Source organism: Musa acuminata, chromosome BXJ2-9 (assembly GCF_036884655.1).
Source record: "Musa acuminata AAA Group cultivar baxijiao chromosome BXJ2-9, Cavendish_Baxijiao_AAA, whole genome shotgun sequence".
In the NCBI taxonomy this organism is placed as follows: Eukaryota; Viridiplantae; Streptophyta; class Magnoliopsida; order Zingiberales; family Musaceae; genus Musa; species Musa acuminata.
Genome location: NC_088346.1, coordinates 49794716 through 49817651, shown reverse-complemented (window position 1 = coordinate 49817651; position 22936 = coordinate 49794716). Strand labels below are relative to the sequence as shown.

The 22936-nt window shown below is 42.0% G+C and overlaps 3 protein-coding genes and 1 long non-coding RNA gene across 6 annotated transcripts; 2 read left to right on the top strand and 2 right to left on the bottom strand.

Annotated features, from left to right (window-relative positions):
• Positions 1-1270: 1270 nt before the first annotated feature.
• LOC103999506 (auxin-responsive protein SAUR71) lies at positions 1271-2060 on the bottom strand. Its single transcript, XM_009421268.3, has one exon. The coding sequence runs from the start codon at positions 1940-1942 to the stop codon at positions 1529-1531; it is 414 nt and encodes a 137-aa protein (XP_009419543.2). The 5' UTR covers positions 1943-2060; the 3' UTR covers positions 1271-1528.
• Positions 2061-9411: 7351 nt separating this feature from the next.
• LOC135622120 (auxin-responsive protein SAUR72-like) lies at positions 9412-9789 on the top strand. Its single transcript, XM_065123763.1, has one exon. It carries the CDS (start codon positions 9412-9414, stop codon positions 9787-9789), a length of 378 nt encoding a protein of 125 aa, XP_064979835.1.
• A 1839-nt stretch (positions 9790-11628) lies between these two features.
• On the bottom strand, positions 11629-13291 carry LOC135623866 (uncharacterized). The gene is made up of 2 exons (XM_065127311.1): positions 12999-13291; positions 11629-12369 (listed from the first exon to the last, which is right to left on the bottom strand). The coding sequence occupies exons 1-2, from the start codon at positions 13173-13175 to the stop codon at positions 11869-11871; spliced, it is 678 nt and encodes a 225-aa protein (XP_064983383.1). The 5' UTR covers positions 13176-13291; the 3' UTR covers positions 11629-11868.
• LOC135623867 (uncharacterized) lies at positions 12216-22538 on the top strand. Of its 3 annotated transcripts, XR_010491529.1 has the most exons (8): positions 12216-12354; positions 14622-14673; positions 17585-17649; positions 18066-18342; positions 18890-19014; positions 19624-19727; positions 19854-19946; positions 21974-22538. It is a non-coding gene; the product is annotated as an uncharacterized LOC135623867 (long non-coding RNA). The 3 variants fall into 3 exon arrangements; XR_010491527.1 differs by lacking the exon at positions 18890-19014; XR_010491528.1 differs by lacking the exons at positions 18066-18342; positions 18890-19014.
• The last annotated feature ends 398 nt before the right edge of the window (positions 22539-22936 follow it).

Sequence of the window (22936 nt, the reverse complement as noted above, 5' to 3'; positions counted from 1 at the left end):
GCTTCTTCTGAGAACTCCTGCATAAAAGAAAAAGATAGGCTTCCTGGACAAAGTTTGACATCACTTGGTTAGAAATCATGAGCCATGAATGGTACACGACGACGACGACCTCATGTCAGAAAGCACAGCGAGATGCAAATTATTATATTTATGAACATATATGGTGTTTTTTGCTGACTACTCTTTGCTGCATGCAGACCTGAGATCTGCCTGGAATAGCTTCTCAGAGATATCCCGGGAAAAGAAGGATTGAAGTTCCTCAGTTTGTGCTGTTTTCATTTCACCGAGAACGGAAGAGAGGACCGTGTGCCAAGATCATGCCCGCCGCGCAAAGGACTACAAGTGAATAAGCAGCTAATAATATTTTTGTATCTTGAATCTTGCACTTGAAAATTGTACTTGTTGAAGGTAGTATTTTTGTATTAACAGATCTTCTCCGGGTCTTCTGAGATTCTACGATGCTCCGGTAAGAAACAACAACTTCATTAGCTGTTCGAAGGTGAAGCATCAAGAATGACTAGGAAAAGCGTGAATGATTGAGGCATAGAAATGCACAGTTCAGAAAGAGTTGGCATCTGTGTTCCGAGGAAGAGCACATGGACACACTTATTAATAAAGGAAGAGCACATCAAGCTTTGTCACTAAAGTCTCTCTGACTGCACCAGACGGAGGCCAGAATGGAGAGGATTAAGGGTGCGGTGGATTCTCAATCGATAAGTAGAAAAAGCAGCAGTAGATTAATAACCTACAGTCGTTGGGACACACTTCGACTCTCATCTCGCAGTATCATACAAACCGATAGTAGATTCAGCCATCCACCATAAACAACGGTGAACTGATGATTTGCTGATGCAGTCCCGTGAGCAAGTAGCAGCTACAAGCAAACTACACATCACTGAGCTTTCTCGCACAGCAACGACAGCTGATACAACCTATTGATTTGATGAGATTCCTTGGTTTCCAAAGCCAGTACAGCAGCTGGAGGAAGCTTCGTGAATCCATACTACTTCATATGTTCTCTATCGCAGCAACGATCGTGATAAATAAAAGAAAATTCAGATGTTGTATGATCGTATGACATGACAATATATATATATATACATATATATATAACTACTATGATTGACCCAAACAAATTGTTTCTGATCGTTTCGGATACCCTTAATAAACTAACACAAATGCAACCACATGCATCCATATTTTTAGTATATATATATATATATATTATTATATGAAGGAAGGACATCTGAACGCATCGCATGCCGTAATATGATAATGAAATAGCATTGTCATTAGCCAAGAAAAAAAAAAAATACATTAGCTCAAAGCTGCACGTATTTGAAAGTCCCATAACTTCCTCACTCCACTAAATTAAATACTCTCTTTAAAAAGCAAAAAATAATAATAATAAAGGGCGAGGGAAATATTAAATCCCTGAACTGCCCCTCTTCTACGCCATAGGCGCTGGCAGCATACTTAAACACCGAGAAGGGCAAAATGGGAAAAGAGGCGGTAACGGGCGTGATACTCAGGTCGATGAAGCGGCGGGCGACCGGTCGTCGTCGGGGAGGGAGCGGAAGAGCTCTTCCAGGGCGGGATCAGCGACTGCGGCGGCGCCGGAGGAAGAGTAGGAGGAGAGGAGGAGGAGGCGACGGAAGAGTGAGACTGGGCAGGGGATCCGGAGGACGCCGCGCTGCTCGTAGCCGTACTCCTGGGCGGAGCGGCGGAGCAGCTCGAGGAAGGCCGGCCGACCGAGGAGCTCCGCCGGGACAGCGAACCGCTCCATCTCCTCCCCGACGCACACCGGCACGTGCCCCTCCGGCACTTGCCGCCGCAGCCGCTCCTCCCCCTTGGACGCCCGCTGGCCCCCCTTCGCGGTCTGCAGCGGACAATAGAGCGACGAGTCCGCCACCCTCGACAGCCGCCGGATCAGCCGCTTCATCCCTCCTCAAGGAACCAGACCCGCACAAACACCAGCAGAGCAGCGATCTAGGAGTACAAGGGTCGGAGAAGAGCGACAAGGAGGAGAGACGCGAGCAAGAAACGCGGAGAGCGTGAGAGCGAACGGGGGGGCTTCTCTTGGTTATTTATATTAGTTATTTTTCAGTATAATATTAATAATAACAACAACTAATTTCTACTTTTTTCCCCGATAAATAAATGATTTATACTACGGAGAGGTACACGTAAGGAGTACTTGGCAGGTACAGCGGTAGAGATCGAGCGATCCGCTGTTGGTAGCCGACCAGCAAAGGACTCGGAAACGGCACGATCGCCGTCCACGTGAACCTTGATGCGGCCGCCTACAAAGTCTTGACGGTGAGGATCACTCGGCCGCGAGAGGTCGAGACGGTATTTATCGTCTCGGTGGTTCCTCCTTCCGTAGTCCCATTTGTACGGCATCCGTGAAAGGCGTCCGGTCACGGGCAGCTCGCGGGGGCCCACCCCTCGCGTTACGATATTTACGGCGCGCATTCCGAACACCCGCACCAACGATATGCATCGACCAAATCACCCCTCTCTGTCATCACAAATGGTGCGTGATCATCGTGTATATATATACACACACACACAGATTATATAGATCGACAGTTAGAGGGGATCCGTCACCCCGAGATGTCCGTGTCGGCCGCATGTTCATGCAGTGTCTTAATTGCCGGACGCAAGCAAACGAGCAGGGATGGCTTCTTCATGCTTGCGTGCGTGTCGCCGGTGGTGACGGCTAGCTGTTGCTGCACAGAAATGCGCGGTGCCTACCTTATAACATGATTCCGGTTCTTATGCGTGCGCGATCCAAAATCTGCTGCTGCGCGCACTGCATGAACGATGCACGGTGCACCAAACGGTAGGGAATCGATAGCTTTCGGAGCCGCGCCTCCCCACCGAACTGCGTGCGCGTGAAGCTTGTGGCTGTCACTGCCAGTGATGCTCGCAACGTGTCTTTGGGGGTCACTGCAGCCGCGGGTCTGTTACACGACGACGGTGACGCTCTCCTAACCCATGCCTATTTTCGTCATCTCAGTCGCGGGAAAAAACGGGTAACGGACTTGGAGGCGGTCCCGGCGCCGATCTGCGGACGTGGAATTCCACCGCGCGTTTGCGGTCTGAAGATGGACCCCTCCTCCTCTCTCTCTCTCTCTCTGGGACCCACCCGTACGCCGCCGTCCTCCGTTAACCCGCCCCTGTACCCGTTCCTGACCCTCGTCGTAGTCGGACTTATTCATGGGGAGTTGCGACGCTTCGGACGGCCTTGATGGCGCGCAACCCCGCCGGCGTCTCTTTGCTCCCCTCACTCGAGCTGCACCCGTGATTACAGTTCCGGTGTCCCTGCGGAACATTCTCAAAATGGTAAGAACGGCGTCAGACGCTGAACGTCTTTTCGGGTGAAAATGCGTTTGGAGGAGGAGTTCCGCCGGAGCAGTTGGTCCCGGTATCGGCTGTGTCGGCCGTCTCATCTCGCACGTGTGGAGCGTCATTTGATCGCACGTGACGGCCACCGGTGGATGCGGTCCCCCGATCCCCTATATCATCCCCCTCGTCCGCCACCTAAACCTTGTTAATCAAATGGGCTAATAAGAGATGGCCACGTCGGGAGATTCGTCGTCTCTATCTTTCGCCGCCGGCTTAGATGCTCGCTCAAAAGTAGGAAGGCCCATTCAAAGCGGGTGAGCGTAAGATTCCAACACCGCCACCACACAGCAACTACCCCGTGTAGAAGCGAGCGGTGCTATTAGCAGTTTCCCCCGCATCCCAGATTTACCCGTCTCGCGTACCGGCAGCGCGATAAGTCCCTCCGCTGGGCTCCGTCGCCACCGGGAATCGCTCGTCAGTAGTAGGTCGGATATTGTACAGGTCAGCGTGGGACCAAACGACACCCATCTTCTGAGACAAAGTGGTCATCACAGTGTGCAGGATACGCACATATCCGACCAACTGTCACGGCCTCTCAGCTTTATCGCATTTGAAAACCGTCAAAGCTTTCATGGTCCTACGTACATTCCGGATCACGGGCAGTACCTCCTCTCTCCCTCCCTTTTGTTCTCCTTTTTCACATCTTTCGAAGTCATGGAAACGAGCGCATGACCAACAACTTGCACACAAGGCAACAAGGCGTGGGAGAACCTGGCAGCAGCTCCAGGAACCTTTACGTCTTGTTCTTACCGTTGCAAGTCAGTGGTCAAAACTAGAGCTTTGAATCTTAGTGCTCGCGAAGAGTGCGAGTGATTTCTTGCCAAACAAGATGAAGTGTAGTCCTAAGCTACTACTAATGTGACTTGGTTAAACAAACTACATAGAAGTTGACGCTTCACCTGTGATGCCTTGTCGTTCATTAGTTTTTCTAGTACATGACAAGAGTGCTTGATAGGATACCAAAAAGTATAGTTTAGAGAAGTGTCATCCAACTAGTTGGCTAATGGGCCGTGCCACCGAGAAGATAATGTCGGATTTTAGTGCGGTAGACTGCGACAGAATGAGATTATATGAGATAAAAAGCTACCACAGCCATAAGGGTTCGTATCATATCTGCGTCAGCTGAATGATAATAACCTGTAAGCTACTAACGCGAATCTTAAACTATTTGTTCGCTCTATGAGTTCCTTCGTACAGCTTTTCCCTTCACAACTACACGGTAATCGAGATTTTACTTGGTTCTGGAAATTCCAGACTTCGTCGGTTCTGCTTTCGAGAAGGAATAAGAACTCAACTGTGAAGGATAGAATAAAAAGCAACAGATGGCCGGTGATCATCCTTTCGGTTCTCAGGTTCATACATGATCGTCGCACGATGGATGTCTCCATCTTTAATCGAGTAACAAGACAAGAGGGACAGTCTGATATGAACTGCCGATATAATTTATGCCCAAACATGGTGTCCTCTCATGTTATATTTGCCCCCTTCAACGTGGACTGATCGGGTACATGAGTAGGCATGATGGCAACCTTCCACCTACATTGCCCTGTCTCGTATATATCTGACTTCGTGAAGGCGAGATTATCTAAACTATAACAAGCATCGAATACATGGAAAGGTCACCGACTTTTCGATAGAATCCTGCAACAGTGTCTCGTTGCGGAAGGTCTCAACGTCTGAGGAGCTTTCGATGTTGGTATCGCGATCTGTATGCCTTTTGTTATTGGTAATGGAGGGACGAGGTGGATGTGTTCTTGCACCTTCTCCTTCGATGTGTTTCCGCTGCGAAAAGAAACCCTAACTGGAAGGTGCAACTGAGTTCTCATGCATGGATCGTAAATAATTAAAAGGCTGGACGATTATGTTAACGAGGACGAGTCATTCTATATATAAACACGCGAACATCAATCTGCGATGGAGCTTACCGAAACAATCAACTTTCCTTCCAATTCCTGTGGGCTGCAAATAATGTCGATTCAGCAAAAGGACAAGAAAACAAGAGCAAGATCATGGAGATTGGACCATTCAGCGGGACGTACAATAGACTCGAGCTCATAGATTGGACCATTATAAATTCGACGACGATCACGTGAAGTGTGGAGCCCATGCACCAGCGTCCAGTGCGGAAGATGACGAAACAACAGGATGAACGACGATCCGAACAGATATGGTGATCCATGGGTGGATCTTTTGTTCATTCTCGCAAGATTAGATATGTACATATAATAAATACTTGAGAAGCTTCCAACGATCAAGTGGTAGGAACGATCGGTGATGTACTGTTCATCAGCAGTCAACAGCTTACACAGTCGTCCGCCAAGTCGCTGCCGCATGCAGACAAGCAGCAGGAGGGCAGGCAACATCGATAATGAAAGATGCTTCATCACTCATGTGCAGTGTAATTTGTCAGCATCACATGGAAGACTGTAAGGGCCACTGTTGCTGATTCAAGAAACTTCTCCTAGTCATTCATACTTACTTTCTTGGAACTTTTGTGAATGGCCCATGGATCTGAATGATGGAAACCTTTGGTTACCTTCATGTTCACCTGAACTCACCATTTCTCTCAGATCAGGCAATGTATGTGTGTCTGTGTCTGTGTGTGTGTGAGAGAGAGAGAAGCGTTGTGTGTGTCTGTGTGTGAGAGAGAGAGAGAGAGAAGCGAGATGTAATGATGCTAAAATCCAGATCGAGGACAAAAGATCTGTATCTAACATGGAGTAGAAGACGACAAGGATACGCTTGACCCCCACAGGTTCGTGGTGCAAGAGGATGCGTCCAGCCCAGTCATGGCCGGCCATCCTTGCCCAAGAACCCGACCCAAGGTAGATGTCGAATTAATTAATTTAAACTGTTTTAAATGATGGAGTAAAAGCTATATGACGGAATCTGTCAAAGAAGTTCTGAGTAGTAATATTATTCCTCTCCTCCAATGTTGAACGTAAGTTTGACGCCGACTTTTATTCTCAGTTTGACACACACGGTGGGTAGGACATCCTACATGATAAAGAACGTGTTCTTATTTTCCGGCAAGTCAGAATAAAGAATGCGTTAACTCCAGCCGCACCACATCTTGTGGGATCGAAGTTTTTATTGTTCTCGGTATATGAATCCATGAGTATCCAACCGATGTGTGTTCTAGATGTGCAGATCACATAACATGATCAACCCTTTTGATAAGAACAGACATTGGTGGTCTCCAAGATGGTCAAGGCTCCACCGGCTTCAACGACTATCCTACCCCCCGACTCCTCGTTTCATACAAGGTCAACATCAGTGGGTAGCTCTTGGTGCCTCCTTTATATGCCAAGCTCAGCCTCCAAGCTCTGGCTTCACCAAGGACTCGCTATGTTTTGGAGAAGAAAAGAGAAGAAGGCCTCCGCCATGTACGAACGGCTCAGCACCTCTGCCGGCCGCCGCGTGAAGGAGGCTGACGTCCCAAGAGGGCATGTCCCAGTCCTCGTCGGGATGAATATCGACGGAGCAGTGGAGAGGTTTGTGGTGCCCCTGAGGCTCTTCCAGGATCCATGGATGGCGACGTTGCTCGACATGAGCGCTCAGGAGTTTGGTTACCGTCACCAGGGGATCCTAAGAATCCAATGCGACGTCGATCATTTTCGACGACTGATCGGATCGATCGACAAAGCCAGGTGATCTGCAGTTTGCAATGTCCATTTCAAATGTAACTATTGCTGAGAAAGAAGGAACATTTGGATCTCATATCTTTCATCATGTTCAGCTTCAAGTTCGACGATGAAGCGAAAACTATATATATATATATATACATATATATATGTAGAGAGAGAGAGAGAGAGAGATAAACTGTATGTTCTGTGGGCATAAGTCCTAAGATTTCATGATCTCCTGGTAGTATCACCATGTAGAATGGAATAAGATCTTGAACAGCATCATATATATGGAGACGAAGTTTGAGTCTACGTAAACAAGTGAATGACAGTTTATTTAATGATGCAAATCCTCAACTGCTGCAACGACATAATAGATTTTAGAAAGTTGGCACAGTTGTTTGAGCAATCCATTCTGTGCTTCAAACTAATGGAAAGCAATAAAATAAGACTTCCTCAATCTCAGATATATCCCTGAGCAGGTTTTCGTAGGCAGAAGCATGCAGCTATTTAACTGGAATAAGGCAGAAGAACAGCTATCTTAATTTCTCAAAGTCAATGTTGCAGTTTCTGATGAACTTGTACGTACATCAGCAAATCACCATATATCATTTTTATCGATGATAATGCATGCGTTCCTCTGTTCAGGTAAAAGGGATGGACTAATGATTCTATGTTAAAGCAATATATATATAAACCCAATTTTCCCCTATAAAAGGCTAATGCAATATATCTCGATTTCCTGAAATTAAAAGGCACATTATTCACATAACTCCCGCTAAAATTATGTGATATATAACACGAGGCAGAAAGGAGTTCTTCAGACAGAACAAGAAAAAAAGAATATTGCTGATGTTCTAAAGTGAAAATATATAAAAACATGCCTTTAAAAGACGCCTAAGTCTTCTTCTACCTTTCGAGTATCACAGTGACACGGGCATAAGTCTCAGCTTGTTCTTGTGTTCGCATCAAAAGTTACTCTTTTTTCTGAAAGAAAGAGATGTGCTTATTTCTTGTTTCCTACTCTTTTTGAAGAAGCCAAAATTCCAGAGACATTCTCCATCGCAGATAAACATACAAGTGATATCCATATCTCGAGGGTCCACAAACAACAGTACTGCGGCATCAAGATTTCTTACAAGGTGGGTTTATCGTTGGTGATGGCTGAGCCCATAGGAATATCGTCCTTTTCTTTGTATCCCTTCCTTTGGTGACTTTTGTTCCTAATAGCATTCAAAGTCAACATCTTGAGTGCGACACCGAAATAAATGACTCTTGCATGTTAGCTAAGGTTCCTAATAACATTCAAAGTCCACCGGAAAGAACATCATGAAGCCAAAAAACCACAGCACCAGAAATTTGACTCTACATCTTGTGGAAGTTTCTCAGTGAAGAGTCTTCGATAGAATGAGTAGGTTGGGATCATTAGCTTCATTCACAGTGATGAATACATAGCTTATTAATTCATGACCGTGACATTCTTTATGCCTTTTCCGATCGGGTTTCCTCTTTCTTTTGCCTGTTTCTCCTTGCTTGGATCGACTTCTGTGGAAATTGCAGCAAGAGATTTCAACGATGAGTAGATTTCTTGTGGTTGATGGCAGCGGTTGATGCCCACAAACGTCAATCTCTCATGACATCGGGCATCTCTGAACCTTTTGGATCAGATGAACCTCCACCAAAGCCTCTGTTCGATCCATCAAATCTACACTCATCTTCTTTCGAGAACACATATATATAAAAGACCTTCAGATGACCATACATATCTATAAACACACACACACACACACACAAGTTGTGGTGATGGATCTCAACAATCTTCCACCATCCAACTTACACATCATTCCTAAGATTATGAGGTCAGACGACTCATCTCGATTCCTTCAGTGAAAAGAATGCTAAAGTGATGATGGATTTGAATTATGATGCAAGTAGGAGAAAGCGGAAAGCTTCGCTCAAAACACAAAACCAACGACAACGCTCGTCAAAATACCATCTTATTCTATTGCTTCACGTGATCATGGAATCCTTGGGAAAGACTAATACTACGTAAAGTTAGCCCAGAGGAATACAATAATATTCTTTGCCTTGTCACCTGCTGTCGAACAATTCAAAGCTTGATGGTGACTGTTCACAAATCTTTGACAGCATGTTCCAACAGTAGTGGACTCCGGGCAAGAAGTTTAATACTGCAATAGCAGACCAGTTACTTTATAATCGATGTGTTCTGACTCGAGCTGCAGATCAGAAAACAATTGCGGTGCAAAGAAGACCATGACAACGATACCTACCGATGTGGTCAACGAACAGCGGTCTTCCTCTCCCTCTCCTAATGCTCTCTCTTTCTATATATAATATCTATTGCCATTTGATCATGGGTTGTATTAAGGCCACGCTCCAAGCTCGAGAACTTGAGCTCCAGTTGCATCAAGTTCTTAGACAGCGGGGAAGAATGTTTTGGAGAAGGAAAGAGAAGGATGCCGTCGCAGCGTACGAGCGGTTGGCCGGAGCCCGTGACGAGTGCGTGGAGGGTAAAGTCCCGCGAGGTCATGTCCCAGTGCTAGTGGGAGAAGACGATGGACCGGTGCAGAGGTTTGTGGTGAACGTGAGGCTCCTCAGGGATCCGTGCATGGCGGCGCTGCTCGACTTGAGCGCGCAGCAGTTGGGGCATCATCAGCAGGGGGTTCTGAGGATCCCATGCGACGTCGATCGGTTCCGACGAATCATCGACGTGATCTCCAAAACCAGGTAGGCGACAGAGGAATGCGAGAGCAAAAGATGGAAGGGTTTCCTTGTAGCACTGGTTGGGACGATGTGTCTAGCTTCCTCGGGTGTACATACTTAGTTCCTCTCTAGCAAATATGTTCTTTAAGTAGCAGTTAAGCGAGGGAGGCATCGAAGGCCAAACGAGCAACATACTTGTGCTTCTCACTGATGTGATCATGCAATGAATCTCTCTTTCTGCATGGAGATCGATTTGAGTTCTTCATCAAAAATATCTCAAGAAACTAAAAAAGCTCTCTGATCGAAGAACCCTACGAAAGAGCTAGTGATTCTTCTTTAGTGGCCAAGAAGAGTTAGGTTGCTTAGACGTGCTGTTCTCGATTGATTGACATTAAATTGTCCGTTGTGATCATATTCACGTCGAAATCTTCGATCGATCTCATCCACGGCGATATATATGGAGACGTTTTATCCGCAAGTTTTGACATTCAACGCATTCATCATATGCCGATCTGACTCTGATAGCAAATGCATCGATTAATCACTGTCATCTCCAACGAGCTACATACAGATGGGACGATTTAAAGGGTGAACGAGACCACAGAGAATACACACCCAAGGTGGTCGAGCTGACATGATTCAGCACCATCAACCTTTCCGCCTCCCGCTTCCTTTCTTTCTGTATGAAAAGCTCGTGTGATCGGTCGTCAAGTACCCATGTTCTAATACATAAAACTGGATTCCTGGTGTATGATTAAGGAACTAAAAATCTACGCTGAACATAATATTCTCGACCGGGTGAGTCGGCACAAAGACGTCGTGAGATCACCCATGCTTCTCGACCTCGTGTGGATAAGATTCATCGGCGTCGGCACGGGTCAACATCTTCGTCGGTCGGCGTCAAGGATGTCCACTCCCGTTCCCGATTGGCTGACATAATATTCTGTGTTCGTCAGCATTCATTCCCCCTCCTCTCTTAATTTAAATTCAGAGACTGACCGTGGTGGTGCCAACACGTGCCTGAGATGTGAAAGCAGATGGAAGGATTCATGTTTGAGGTGCATCATCCAGCGGATGAGCTTCCGGAATCTGTAGCTATGGCCACCGCCAAAACTGCATTCGATCGTCGATCACTTTATACAAGAAACTCCTCCTAACATAAGAAGGTCAAAGTTTTACCTCTCCACTTTTTTGCTAGTCCACCGAGAAGAGACCACCAGCAGGTCCCTGTTGGCTGCGTTCTTGATTCCCAAAGTTCCAGCATCCACATCTGAGGTCGCAATGGAGACCTTGTCGTGGGAGTTGATTAGCACCAACTTCTCACGTTCCACAGGCGTTCATATCTCACGGGATTAACCAAACCAAAGGCAAGAACACCAAACAAAGGCCGATAAACATGCAGGTTATATCTGAAAAGCCAATGCGTTCCGAGCTAGAGAAACAAGGAGTTGACGTTTATCAAGTTGAAGTAACCGGAGAATTGCAACCTCAAACTACAGTCGGACTGGATTGACAATGACAACATCAATCCATTTAACTATAAGATTTGGCAAGTCTATCACGTACAACAGTGGAGATGATGAGTGACTCCATCTCACTGATAAAAAGAAGAAAGGAGACTGACCGGTGATGATGAGCATCCAGTTTCCGATGTCATCAGCAGCAAGGGAACATTGAAACGAACACCATATACCAACTCCGATGAGCCCTGGCCACAATATACCGACAGACAGTGTCACAGTACTCTCAGATGTCGTAAGTTTGGGCTCTTACTAGTGAGAAATTTTGCAGGGAACAACTGCGAGATTAAGTGTAAGCTTATAACTTATATCACGCCAAAAAGAAAAAGCATTCCAACTCAAAGTAATTAAAGAGGATAAAAATCATATCCAAGAGATTTAAATATTTTCTTACACTATGTTTTACAATACAATATTGTAAGTTAAAAACGGAGAACAATTTATACGGTGCAAAAGGTATACGATCTCGAATGCCAAAAATCTTAACGTCTTCCTATCGAATTTAGAATCTAAATCTATATATAATAATAATAATAATTATTATTATGGTTTGTATGTACTATATATATATACACATATATGTATTATTAATTCAGGTCATCAACTCCATCATGGATTTCGGTTGGGGAGTTGAGGTCAAACTTGGGTCGCTTCTTCGGCTCGTTCTGGACCGGCACGTGCGCGGCACACCTCGGGCACCTCGGGTCCACCACCGAGACGAACACGTAGAGGAGGCAGACCGGGCACCCGGCGACCGCCATAGCCGCGGGCGGCGACTCGGGGCCGCGGCCGTCCACGCCCCGGTCGGCCGCCATGGAGGAGGAGGAGGTGGCTACCGACCGGGAGGGCGGCGACGGGGAGCTGTCGGGGAGGCGGGCAGCAGGGGGCCGCTCTTCGCGGCCGGCGCGCTCGAGGGCGGACTTCACCTTCTCTAGGGTGCACACGCTGCGGTGACCCAAGGGTGTCGCCGCCGCCCACTGCTTCAGAAAGAGGGTGGCGGAGGATCGCGGAGGGAGTGTGAGGTTGGGGTCGTGGCGATGAATAGGCACCGGATCATGGTGGCGCTTCTGGAGGTACGTCCTTCCCGACTGCAATTGAATCGTGAATTTAGGGTCGGATGACAAAGAAGAATAGCTCGGAACACAAATTTTCTTGACAGGAAGTATAATGGACTTATAATAAAAAAAACAACAACAATTTACAAGATTTCTTGTGTGAATTATTAGGGGAAAAGATTTTCTTTCTTTCTTTCTTTCTTTTTCGTTGTGTAAAACCCTAGGTATTTACAAGAAGAAAATTTCTTTTATAAATATAGATAAATCGAATCAAATAAGAAGATTAGGTTGACATGGAGTCGCACAGATAATTAGGTTGCAGATACGGAGGACTAATCTACAACGATCGGATCGAAGAACAAGAATTCTTTGTTTGTGGTCTTTGATCTCTGAATTAAGGAGAATCCTATGTTAGTTGGCTCATGTTTAATTATACAAAGGATTTATGGAAGAAACAATGAGATTCTTCATAATACCCAAATCAAGACTGCGAGATGATTAAAAAAGAAAAACCTACCATTTTTTTGTGGATACTCTAAACAAACAACTAATCCACATAGAAGTTCAATATTTTCAAGAGAAAGAACTTTAATAATTCAAATTCAAACGAGTAACTGATTTGGAAGAGAAAAGAAGACAATTGATGGGCTTGAGCAATCTACCAATAGATCAAGCCGCCTCTCCCAACCGGCTGGGACTCTGAGCTCGAGATCCACCTCGGCGGATCGCAGCACTGCCCCGCCACCGCCTAGCAAGTCCCTGGTGACGAGCTTTCTCTTCTGCTCCCCTTCCTCGTAACCTTTTAGCATCTGTGCCAACAGGCTCACATCTAAGGCCATCAACGATCTCTCCCCAGTCACCAAACAAGGAGAAGGTAAGAGAATTGAGGAGAAAAAAAGAGAGAAGAAAAAAGAAACTAATGTCCCGAAGGAGTTTGCAGGGCCATACAAAATACAAGCCGCCTTTCTAATATATAATGCTTCCGGAAGACTGAGTATGGGGACTCATTAAGAGTGTCAATTAATGCAAGATACAAAGGACATCATTGGGTAAGCCTCACAGATCCTGTTGATTAATGGTGTTTATTGATTACATGGTAGATTTTGTCATCAGTTGATGAATCCTTGGAAGGGGAAGCAGATAAGTTTGGTGAAGCATACTTGGTGCAATACCTTTTGAATGTGTGGTCCTCTCGCTAACAGAAACCTTTTATTGAAGTTGCATCCCACTGATGTTTCACTTCTTGGATGCGTGAAACTATTGCGTCAATTCATGGTAACAAAGTAGTCTAGGAATAATTGTAGGTGTTGCGAGCATTCAACATAATGATACAGAGAAGGTTGTAGTGCAGAAAATCGTAAAGTTGTACGGTACAGGGTGTACAGTGGTAACTAAAATTTAAAAGTTGCCTATGATTTGAAAGGTAAGGCAGTGCCTTTAACCGCTAAGATTTCTGTCCAATGAAAATAGTCAAACAGTCTTTTTGTTTTTGGGTATAATTCTCCTTGTCCAATGGGTGGTCTGGGTGTCAGGCCATTTGAGTTTTAGAAAATAGATTGTTGTGTGTTACTAACAATATTTCATGGTTGTAATAGTGGCATGAGCATAATTACTGCCTTCATTGATTGGTTGTAACCATCATAAAACATGATGATAATGTTTGCTATCATCGGGGCCGTGCTGGTAGTTAGGCCATGAAGGCGGCACAAATTTAAGTTTGGTGGTGGTTGGATCTAATTGGTGTTTAGAACGTGTAGTTCAAAGGTGATCATCAACATAGAGTGAGCAGCAAAATTTTGTTTGAATAAGATGAGACGGTTGAGAAGGAATTTAAACAAAATTATTGAAATGAAAAATGAGAATATAGCGGATAATAACTGTTCTAAATGCAAATGGATTTTATGTTGATCATCATGAAACAGTAACTTTTCTTCTAAAGAACGCATGACACAAATTTACCGGACAAGTCTTAGTTGGGAAAAGGGAGAGTCCTACTAAGTAAGACAAGGGGAAATTTTTTCACTAAGTTGAATTGAGTTGTTTAATTGTACAAAATAATAAAATAAATATGTGAGATAGACTTTTTCAATGTCATCATCGTTCAAATATATTTATTTCATCATGTTTAAAGTTTGGCTTTAAAGCAGAGGTTGCAATCACCATAATGCAAAGGTTGTTGACAATGTTATTGCTCAATTTGTTGTTCATCAATTAGCAGTCTTTTATTAATGTGATATTTAACTTCATTCTTGTGTAATGATTTAATTGTTAAAATTTCGAGACAGGTTCATTCGATTACAGTACCGCTAATGCTGCAGTAGTAGAGATGACACAAAGGTAAAACTTGATATATATGTGTTTCACTTATCTGTATGTTGTTTCTGATAATCTGATATCTCATCTTTGGCATTTATAATAGCAATGATTAAAATAAAATTCATAATAGCACCATGATTTACTAGAAATCTCTCATGATTCTTCTCAACATTGGTCGCATGTCTTTGGGTCCCATGAATATCTTTTGCTGTAAAAATGCTATCTAGTAAGCAGGTTGATCCATTTCACACAGAATTCCAACTAGTGGAATTTGTTGCAAAATAGTTTTGCACGGTACAATCATTTACTATAAAATTTGCATGATTCTTCTGATCATTGATCTGAAGGTGTTGTGTCCTGTGATCATCTTTTGCTGTGTCTCTGACAGAAATTCTTTATCATTTAAACAGAACCATTGCACATAGCATTCCAACTTGTGGATTATATTTGTTCCTAAATAAATGTTGCTTAGCTGAATGATTCACTAGAAAACTTAGTTGATTTTTCTGATAATTGGATTTTGTGATTATCCGTACTTGGCTTTTCGCTGTTCACTGTCAAAAATGCTTTTGTCATTAAAACAGTTCCATCACACATGGCAGTTCATTGAACATAGCATTCCAAAATCGGTTAGCATCTTGGATTATATTTTTATTCATGCATGCAACACTCGGTGACATCAAGCAGTAAGCCAACTGGTTACAGTATTTCTATATACATGACGTATGTGGCTGGATCTTAAATGTGAGAGATAAAAGTCGAGTACATGTCATACTCGAAGAAGAGAGCTGCAAGCAATTAAGTCGGATCACAACTCTGTAAAGCGACCACCATAAACGAGCACTTTCATGGTGCCCCTGCACAATGGGGTGGAGAGGTGGTTGGCTCCTCACCTGTCCCAAATGGATTGATTTCGACAATATAATTAGGGTGTAATTCAATGCTGAGGGACCCATTTATTCAAGCCATAAAGGGCCTTAATAACTGTGTGATGACCTTTGGATTTCTGATATTTTTTATGACATTAACGTGACTCCGAGTGGATGGTTGGATTTTGACCCATAACAGTATGTTAATTAGAGTCTTAAATGATTCTTTCATTTTCTGTGGGGTGGATGACCAAATAGCAAACCTGATTCCATCCTTTTTATCCCACCCAAAAATTCAGTCGTATGCATATATTTCTTTCAAAATATTGTTTATGGGTATAAATGCATTTTTTCCTTGGGATATATTGTTTTGTATTAACAATATAAATAAACAGGTCTTTTTTGTATTAGTATCTTGCTTATAATTTTGTATAAAATGTATTAACTCAAAAATGTTGTATAAATTCCAGATTTTTTGCCAGGTAAAAAAAATTTCATTTCTTGGTTGGGCTCAGAAGAAGCTGCTCTGGGAAAAAAAATGCCATATTTCGGTAGTCCTGATAATTGCTTTCGACATGGCCATAACCTTTCATTGTTCTATAATCACATCAGTTATTGTAGCTATAATCTTACGTCCACATATAGATATAATATTTTGTGCAATAAATTGTCAGCTTTCAGTCAACTCTGCAAAGAAGCAACTTAGCACATGCACAAGTTCCATCAGTTAGCCAACTGGTGCACAAACTCATCAATCAGTGTCATGGCTTAATGGTGGTCTGTAACTTATGTGTGTCTTCTCCAACTGTTTACATAATTAGCATGTTTTGTGAACACTGGGACCATCTAGTTTGTTCATGTTCAAGAAATCAAGTTCATAATTGAGCACTGGAGGCCTAGAAGGTGTGCATTAATTTAGTATGGAATAAATTCTACACCACTTTGATGGGTTGAATTTGGCAACTGGCTTACACATGTTTAATACAATAGAAATGCTTCTCACACTCCTTTGTCAAGTGCAATAAAAACCCACAGATTGGATATAAAAATAGGTGATAGGGTATATAATTTTGTGGCATGCTATCTGCTATGGTGTGGAAAATTTGACTAGATGGGTTCGAGTCTTTGACGAAAATCTTGGTTTAAATTAACACTAGTTTTTTGTTGGATGGTTGAGCTAATACAAAGGTCTACAGAAGCACTTAAGATTAGGTAAAATGTGTAGGAATCTGTCTGTCTATATCATTTCCTTATTAAGCACCTTGTGTAGCCATACATTTAATAAGTTGAATGTGCATCGCAACAAGTATAGATGTTTATGGATTGATGAATGCAGTCTGCTTCATTGATCAAAGACAGATTAATGGACTAGTTGAAGTTAACTAGTTGACATTGAAATCTTGTGTATGATGGAACCTGTTGAATCCAACCTTTGGTGTGCAGAACAAATTGGGTGCAACTGCTGTGTCCGAGTTCAAAAAGGGGTGTGAGCTTTGATTTTTCTCTCTCCTTTTTCTTTTTTCCTCACATTGATGATGGCATCCACCACAACAGGACACTTTGTTAGGTCCTACTGTACATTTCCTGTGGTCCACCATCAACGTGAGGGGAAAAAGATTGAAACCTAGCTAGGAACTTCCTCTGAAAAGGCAAGAAAATATCTTCTTCTTCTTCTTCTTTTTTCCCCTCTTCTTTTTCAGTGATTATTTTGAAAAGCAAATATTCCTCCACAAATGGGTTGCACAAGTGAGTACATCTTGAACAAATTACTTGCAGCTTGATTAAAACTGAAATTGTATCTCCCAGGGACCCAGTCTCTTACTCCCTCATATCAACCATGCTCAGCCTGGTTGGCTGTTTGTTTTTTATGTGTTTTTTGCCCTACTTGGAATAAAGTAGACAATGATTTGATCAGTCATCTACTGGTGTTACATTTTCTGCCATATCTTGATATTTATCCTTGCTATATTATTTCTCTCTTATGTGATTTGGACTATCTATCTTTTGTGTACTTGTTGAACTTTACATGGACTGAATGAATCTTATGTCCAATCATGGTGTAGGGGGTGATCTCTGGGTCATGCAAGTATCCCAGGAAGAGAAGTTTATTATTAAAGATGTAGGGAAGGTAAGTTCACCATTCCTTGAATCATTCTTCTCAGTCAAAGCATTCTTGTGTACTTTTTTACATGCTAGCAAGAGATATGATAGAGGATGCCCAGCACTCAAGTCAGTAATGTAAATCTGTGGAATAGTGCTACAAGCTATACTTTGGGTCTATACATACATGCATGCATTTAGTGGGGCTACACAATGGACCCAAAGGCAACATGTAATTAGAACATCCTTGTAATCAAGACTTTGGATGTGATGCTACACATTCTTGCAATTGAAAGCCAATTCATAAGTACTCCTACCTATGAAAAAATGTACATTTGTTAACCTATTGAGCCTTTTAAACTGAAATGTCTCTTTGTCTTTCATGCATTTATATATATATATATATATATATATATATATATATATATATATATATATACGCAGGCGCTGTGTTGCGTACTGCACCAACTTAATTTGGTGGGAACGGGCCGCTTGCGAGAGCGCATGGAATGTCTGAGCCCTAATTCCCTTCGCCCAACTCGTCTCCTCCAAACCCTGGAAAAATCTAGGGTTAGGTGTTTCCCGACTTACCAATCGGGGGCTCCCAATCCGACTTTTCACAGGGTCTGGTCTCTCCGATTGTCCCGGCGAGCTCCGCCATCGATGGCTGCTGTCCTGTCATCGCAAGAGAACAGCGCACCCGTCGCGACGCCCAAATCACGTACCTACTCTCCCTTGGCGGTCTTTTCTTCCAAGATTGCTTCTTTTCGTCGTGTTTTTGCGTGACATAAATTTTTACCCGGTTGAGTCGCTGGCATCTGCGATTGGTTCATGGCGTCCTTTCTTGTTTTGGAACGAACAAGTTCGTGCTTGGGCAACGGCTTTGTTCGATGCATTCGGATGCAAGTTGCTCTTGTTATGATAATTTATTGGAAATTGGTTTTGGCATTTCTATTTTTAGTGGAGCGTATTTCTTGGTTAGTCAATCAATGGAAACCCAAATTTCGACATTTGGTTCATTCTGACCCTCGTCGAGAAACCATGTCTTGTGCTTTTTCAATGGTTTTGTACAGGAAATTAAAATTCTTTAAGAATATCCATGGACAACTTTTCTGTTTTCTCTCTCTAAGGTAAATCTTTGCTGTTATTGTGGGGTGGCTTTCGTTGGATTGGACACAGTCATATGTGTTTCCTAGTAAATGCCTCTTGTTATCTGCTTGACTGAAACCTTGTTTTTATTTTCTAAAATAAATTGTCGAGTTTCACAGTGTGTCGCATTGGAGATGTTAAAAGGGTCACAAAGGAGACGGGTGTTCATGTAAACATAAACTTGGATGGTTCTGGTGTTGCCAATTGCAATACTGGGATTCCTTTTCTGGATCATATGTTGGATGTAAGTAGTCTTTTGCTATTGGGTTTGTCATCAAAAAGTTGATACCACACAAGGTGCAAGATTTATGTCATTTCTGATATTAGACAAGTTGAGAGAATCAATGAACGGATCATATATTTCGCAGAAATGGGACTTATTGATGGTTACAGTAAGAAAGCAGGCATATAGCAGCATGATAATGGCAATTAATTACCTTGAATCCTTAAAATTGCAATTTCATTTTTAGGGGCATAAGTCCAAGTGCTTAGGCACACCACCTGTCTACTTAAGTCGATATTTCTAAGCAAAAATGCAATCAAATTAAAGATGCTTATGATAGAAGTTTCAACTAGGAGGATTGGGTTATGAAATCAATAAATTTGAACTGAACAAAGGCATAAGCTTTAGGTGTATAATCTTTTTGCTAAGATATGCTATGAATATGGTAGTTAAGGTTTCTTATTCTGCACAATGACACTAGGAACCTTATTTCATGTCTGGCAATCTGATTTTTACCTTTCTTTATATATTTTTTTGTGGTTAGTAAGATATGTTGCTTCCTTTTAAAATCATTAAGCTAACTGGTTCTTCTTTAAGTTTTCACTGAACAATTAGTCGTGTAAATTGCAGCAATTGGCATTACATGGATTGTTTGATCTGAATGTAAAAGCCACGGGGACATTCATATTGATGATCACCATACAAAGGAAGACGTTGCTCTTGCAATTGGAACAGTTAGAACTATGAAAATCCCTCATATCTCTCTATCAATAATTTCTTATAAATCCTATCTTTTTCTTCTACATTTTGTGATTTTCCTTCTGCTCAAGAGCTTGCATACGGATTCTTTATTATGGCAGGCACTACTTCAGGCACTAGGAGATAGAAAGGGAATTTACCGGTTTTGACACTTTGCAGCACTACTTGATGAAGCTGCTATTGAAGTAATACTGGTATACTTTTGCTTCTGCATCACATATAAGTGCGTCTCAATAGTCATTATGTTACCAAATATGTTTTCAATGTATATTTGTGTAACAATGTTGCACCTTAACAGTGGCATCTATGTGCTGCTTATATTTATTTAGCCCATTCAGTTATATAATCTAATAGAAAAATGGATAAGACGTAGACCGTTTTTATAAGGGTTATCATGGTTATGCTAAATTCTAGTATCAATGGTTCAATTGAAGCACCATACTTTGAGATTTTGTCCAACAGTAGCCAAAATTCTTGTGACTGTACTTATTTCTTTTCCTTCTTCAGACAACTTTATGGACATTATGACTTCGTGTAATCATAGAACCACTGGAATCGCCAAGATAAATTATGTAGTTCTAGAATCACAGGAATTACTTATTCGTTTACAGACTTTGGGCCTCAAAAGTCTCCATCTTGACCTTCTAAAATCAGCTACTTTTCCTATGTTTGCTGCTTTTCGATACTTGGTGGCCATAGTTTCTTTATGTTGTGAGTTTCATAGATAGGCATTTCTAATATGCAGTCACAAATTTCTGAAATAAACTGATGTGAGTTGGTTAATTCAGTTGGCTTTTTTAATATATTTTGTTCTCTGCCTTTCTGAAAACCAAAGTTTTGCTTTGTAGGTTTTTTGGTTTGTTTGTGGAAAACACCAACAGAGTAAACTGTATAAGCTGAACAAAGCTTTCTTTATATCTTCTTATTTCTCCCTTTTTAAACCTTTTTGAGAATTCATTTAACTTAGTCTTATCCTTGGTACCTGACCACGCATACACTAAAATGTCATATTCCTTTTCCTGCTAATGAATGTCTTTAGTTATTTCTCTAGACTTTTGATTAAATGAAAGAATTCAAAGGGCTTTCTTGAGGAAGCTGTCTATGGCATGCTTCTTGGACATAGCTTGGCTGCCATATGTTATCTCTGGCATATGTTTTGAATTAGTTATCTTTTGCGTCTTTCTCATCCATATGTTTCATTGTTTTTCTTGGACATAGTTTGGCTGCCATATTTATTTTTAATTATTCCATAACTTTGCCTTCTTCTCATTATGATCAGAAACATGGATCAAACTCCTGCTTCTTTGTGTGCATCATTATGTTGTGTCCACAAATCTAGTCTCTCTTGGTAATTTAGTAACTCTCTTTCTGCAGCATGATCAAAACCATTTGCTGACACCATTATTGAGCACAAAATTTGACAACATCGCTCTTCCTTAGTTTATTAAGTAAAAAATCATACTTATTGAATGCAGGTTTATGACATGCATTCTAAGCTTTGTTTTGAATTGGTTCTCTCTTGCATCTTTTTCATCTTTGCGTTTCATTGTTTTTCTTGGACATAGTTTGACTTTTATATTTTTTTCAATTGTACCATGACTTTGCCCTCTCTTTTCTCATTATGGTCAGACACATGCATTCAACTCCTTTGCGTGCATGAGTTTGTTGTGTCCGCAAATATAGTTTCTCTCGGGAATTTACTCACTCTCTTTCTTTAGCATGATCAAAGCCATCCGCCGACACACAAGGACACAAAATTTGGCAACACTGATTTTGATTAATGAATTAGACACGCATCACATCTATTGAATCTAGTTTTGTGCATCACATTGGTCGAATCTAGCTTGTTCAGAGTATTAGTGTGTGTTGGCATGGATTTATTTGTGTGAAAAAATTGTATTGCTAGATTCGAGAAGAAGAAATTGATTGAATTGTGAATTGTATTTTCGGACCACATGCCACTCTTGCTGGATTTAACGCCTTCGTTATGTATTTTTATAATTTAGTATATCATAGAATGATTTAAGTTGACACTTGTGTATCTACTTTTACATGTTACATGTTATGAATAAAAAACACATTGTTCCATACTTTTTATGTTACATGTTATGAGAGCAATTTGTGTTGCTCATCTTCTGCACCAGACTCTACACTTTCACCAGCTTGGTAACCAACCTTATATGCTCTGACTCCCTTGTTTGCTCGACTTTCTTCTTTCCAGGTCGCAGGCTTCTGCATGGAAAGTGGTTGTTATTCCATGAAAGAGGCAAAACAACAGAGAGTAACCGATCACAACACACCGATCCATATATCGGAGAATTCAAGTAAATAAACATGTAAGAGAGAGAGAGAGAGAGAATCTGAAATGCTTCCACACTCTGGAAAGAACTACTACAGTTGAAAGGTTGACTGCTGAATCTTACGAAGCCCGGACAAGTGTTGAATCACAGCTTTTGCTCTTGGCTCAGGCATATGATTCAGTCAATTTCCACGCTTAAAGTACTGACGCAGCCAACCTATCTATGTCTTTTAAGAGTCAGGAGATATAGCTGAGACCGTCGGGACGTACACATGAGAACTTGGTTTGTCCTATCTGCTCCAATGCTTTTGTTGCAAGCTTTGTCACCTCAAATCTTGTCAAACTACAACAAAATTGAACTATCTTATCCCTATTAAGGCGGGCGGCCAAACCTTGTGCTTCCGTGCAGACATGAGTTTCATGTGTTCACTTTGTGTATTAAAATTATTATGATGGAATAATTATTGTATCTCTTTGTGCATTAAAATGAATTTCTCTTTAAAATATCAATTTATTATCAAAAGTAAATATTAACTAGAGCAGGACAAATAGTAGAACGATAAATTAATTACAAAGTGAGACATCAAAATTTTTACGTTGAAAATCCAAAAAACTATAAGTCAACGATTGAGCTGGCTGTGTCAAAATTAGTACAATACGACGTGCATGAACAACGTGTGTTCACTTCGATAAGCACCGGATGGTTGTGGTCACAAGAGATGGTAACAAAAAAATCTATACAGAATAATGTTACATCGCAAAACTGTCGATTAATAGTATCGGAGTTCCTTATCGACATCAAACAATAAATCTTTAAATCTCAAAATTGCTGATGAATAATGTTGGAGTACCATATCGACATCAGCCATGATGATAGAGTAATCG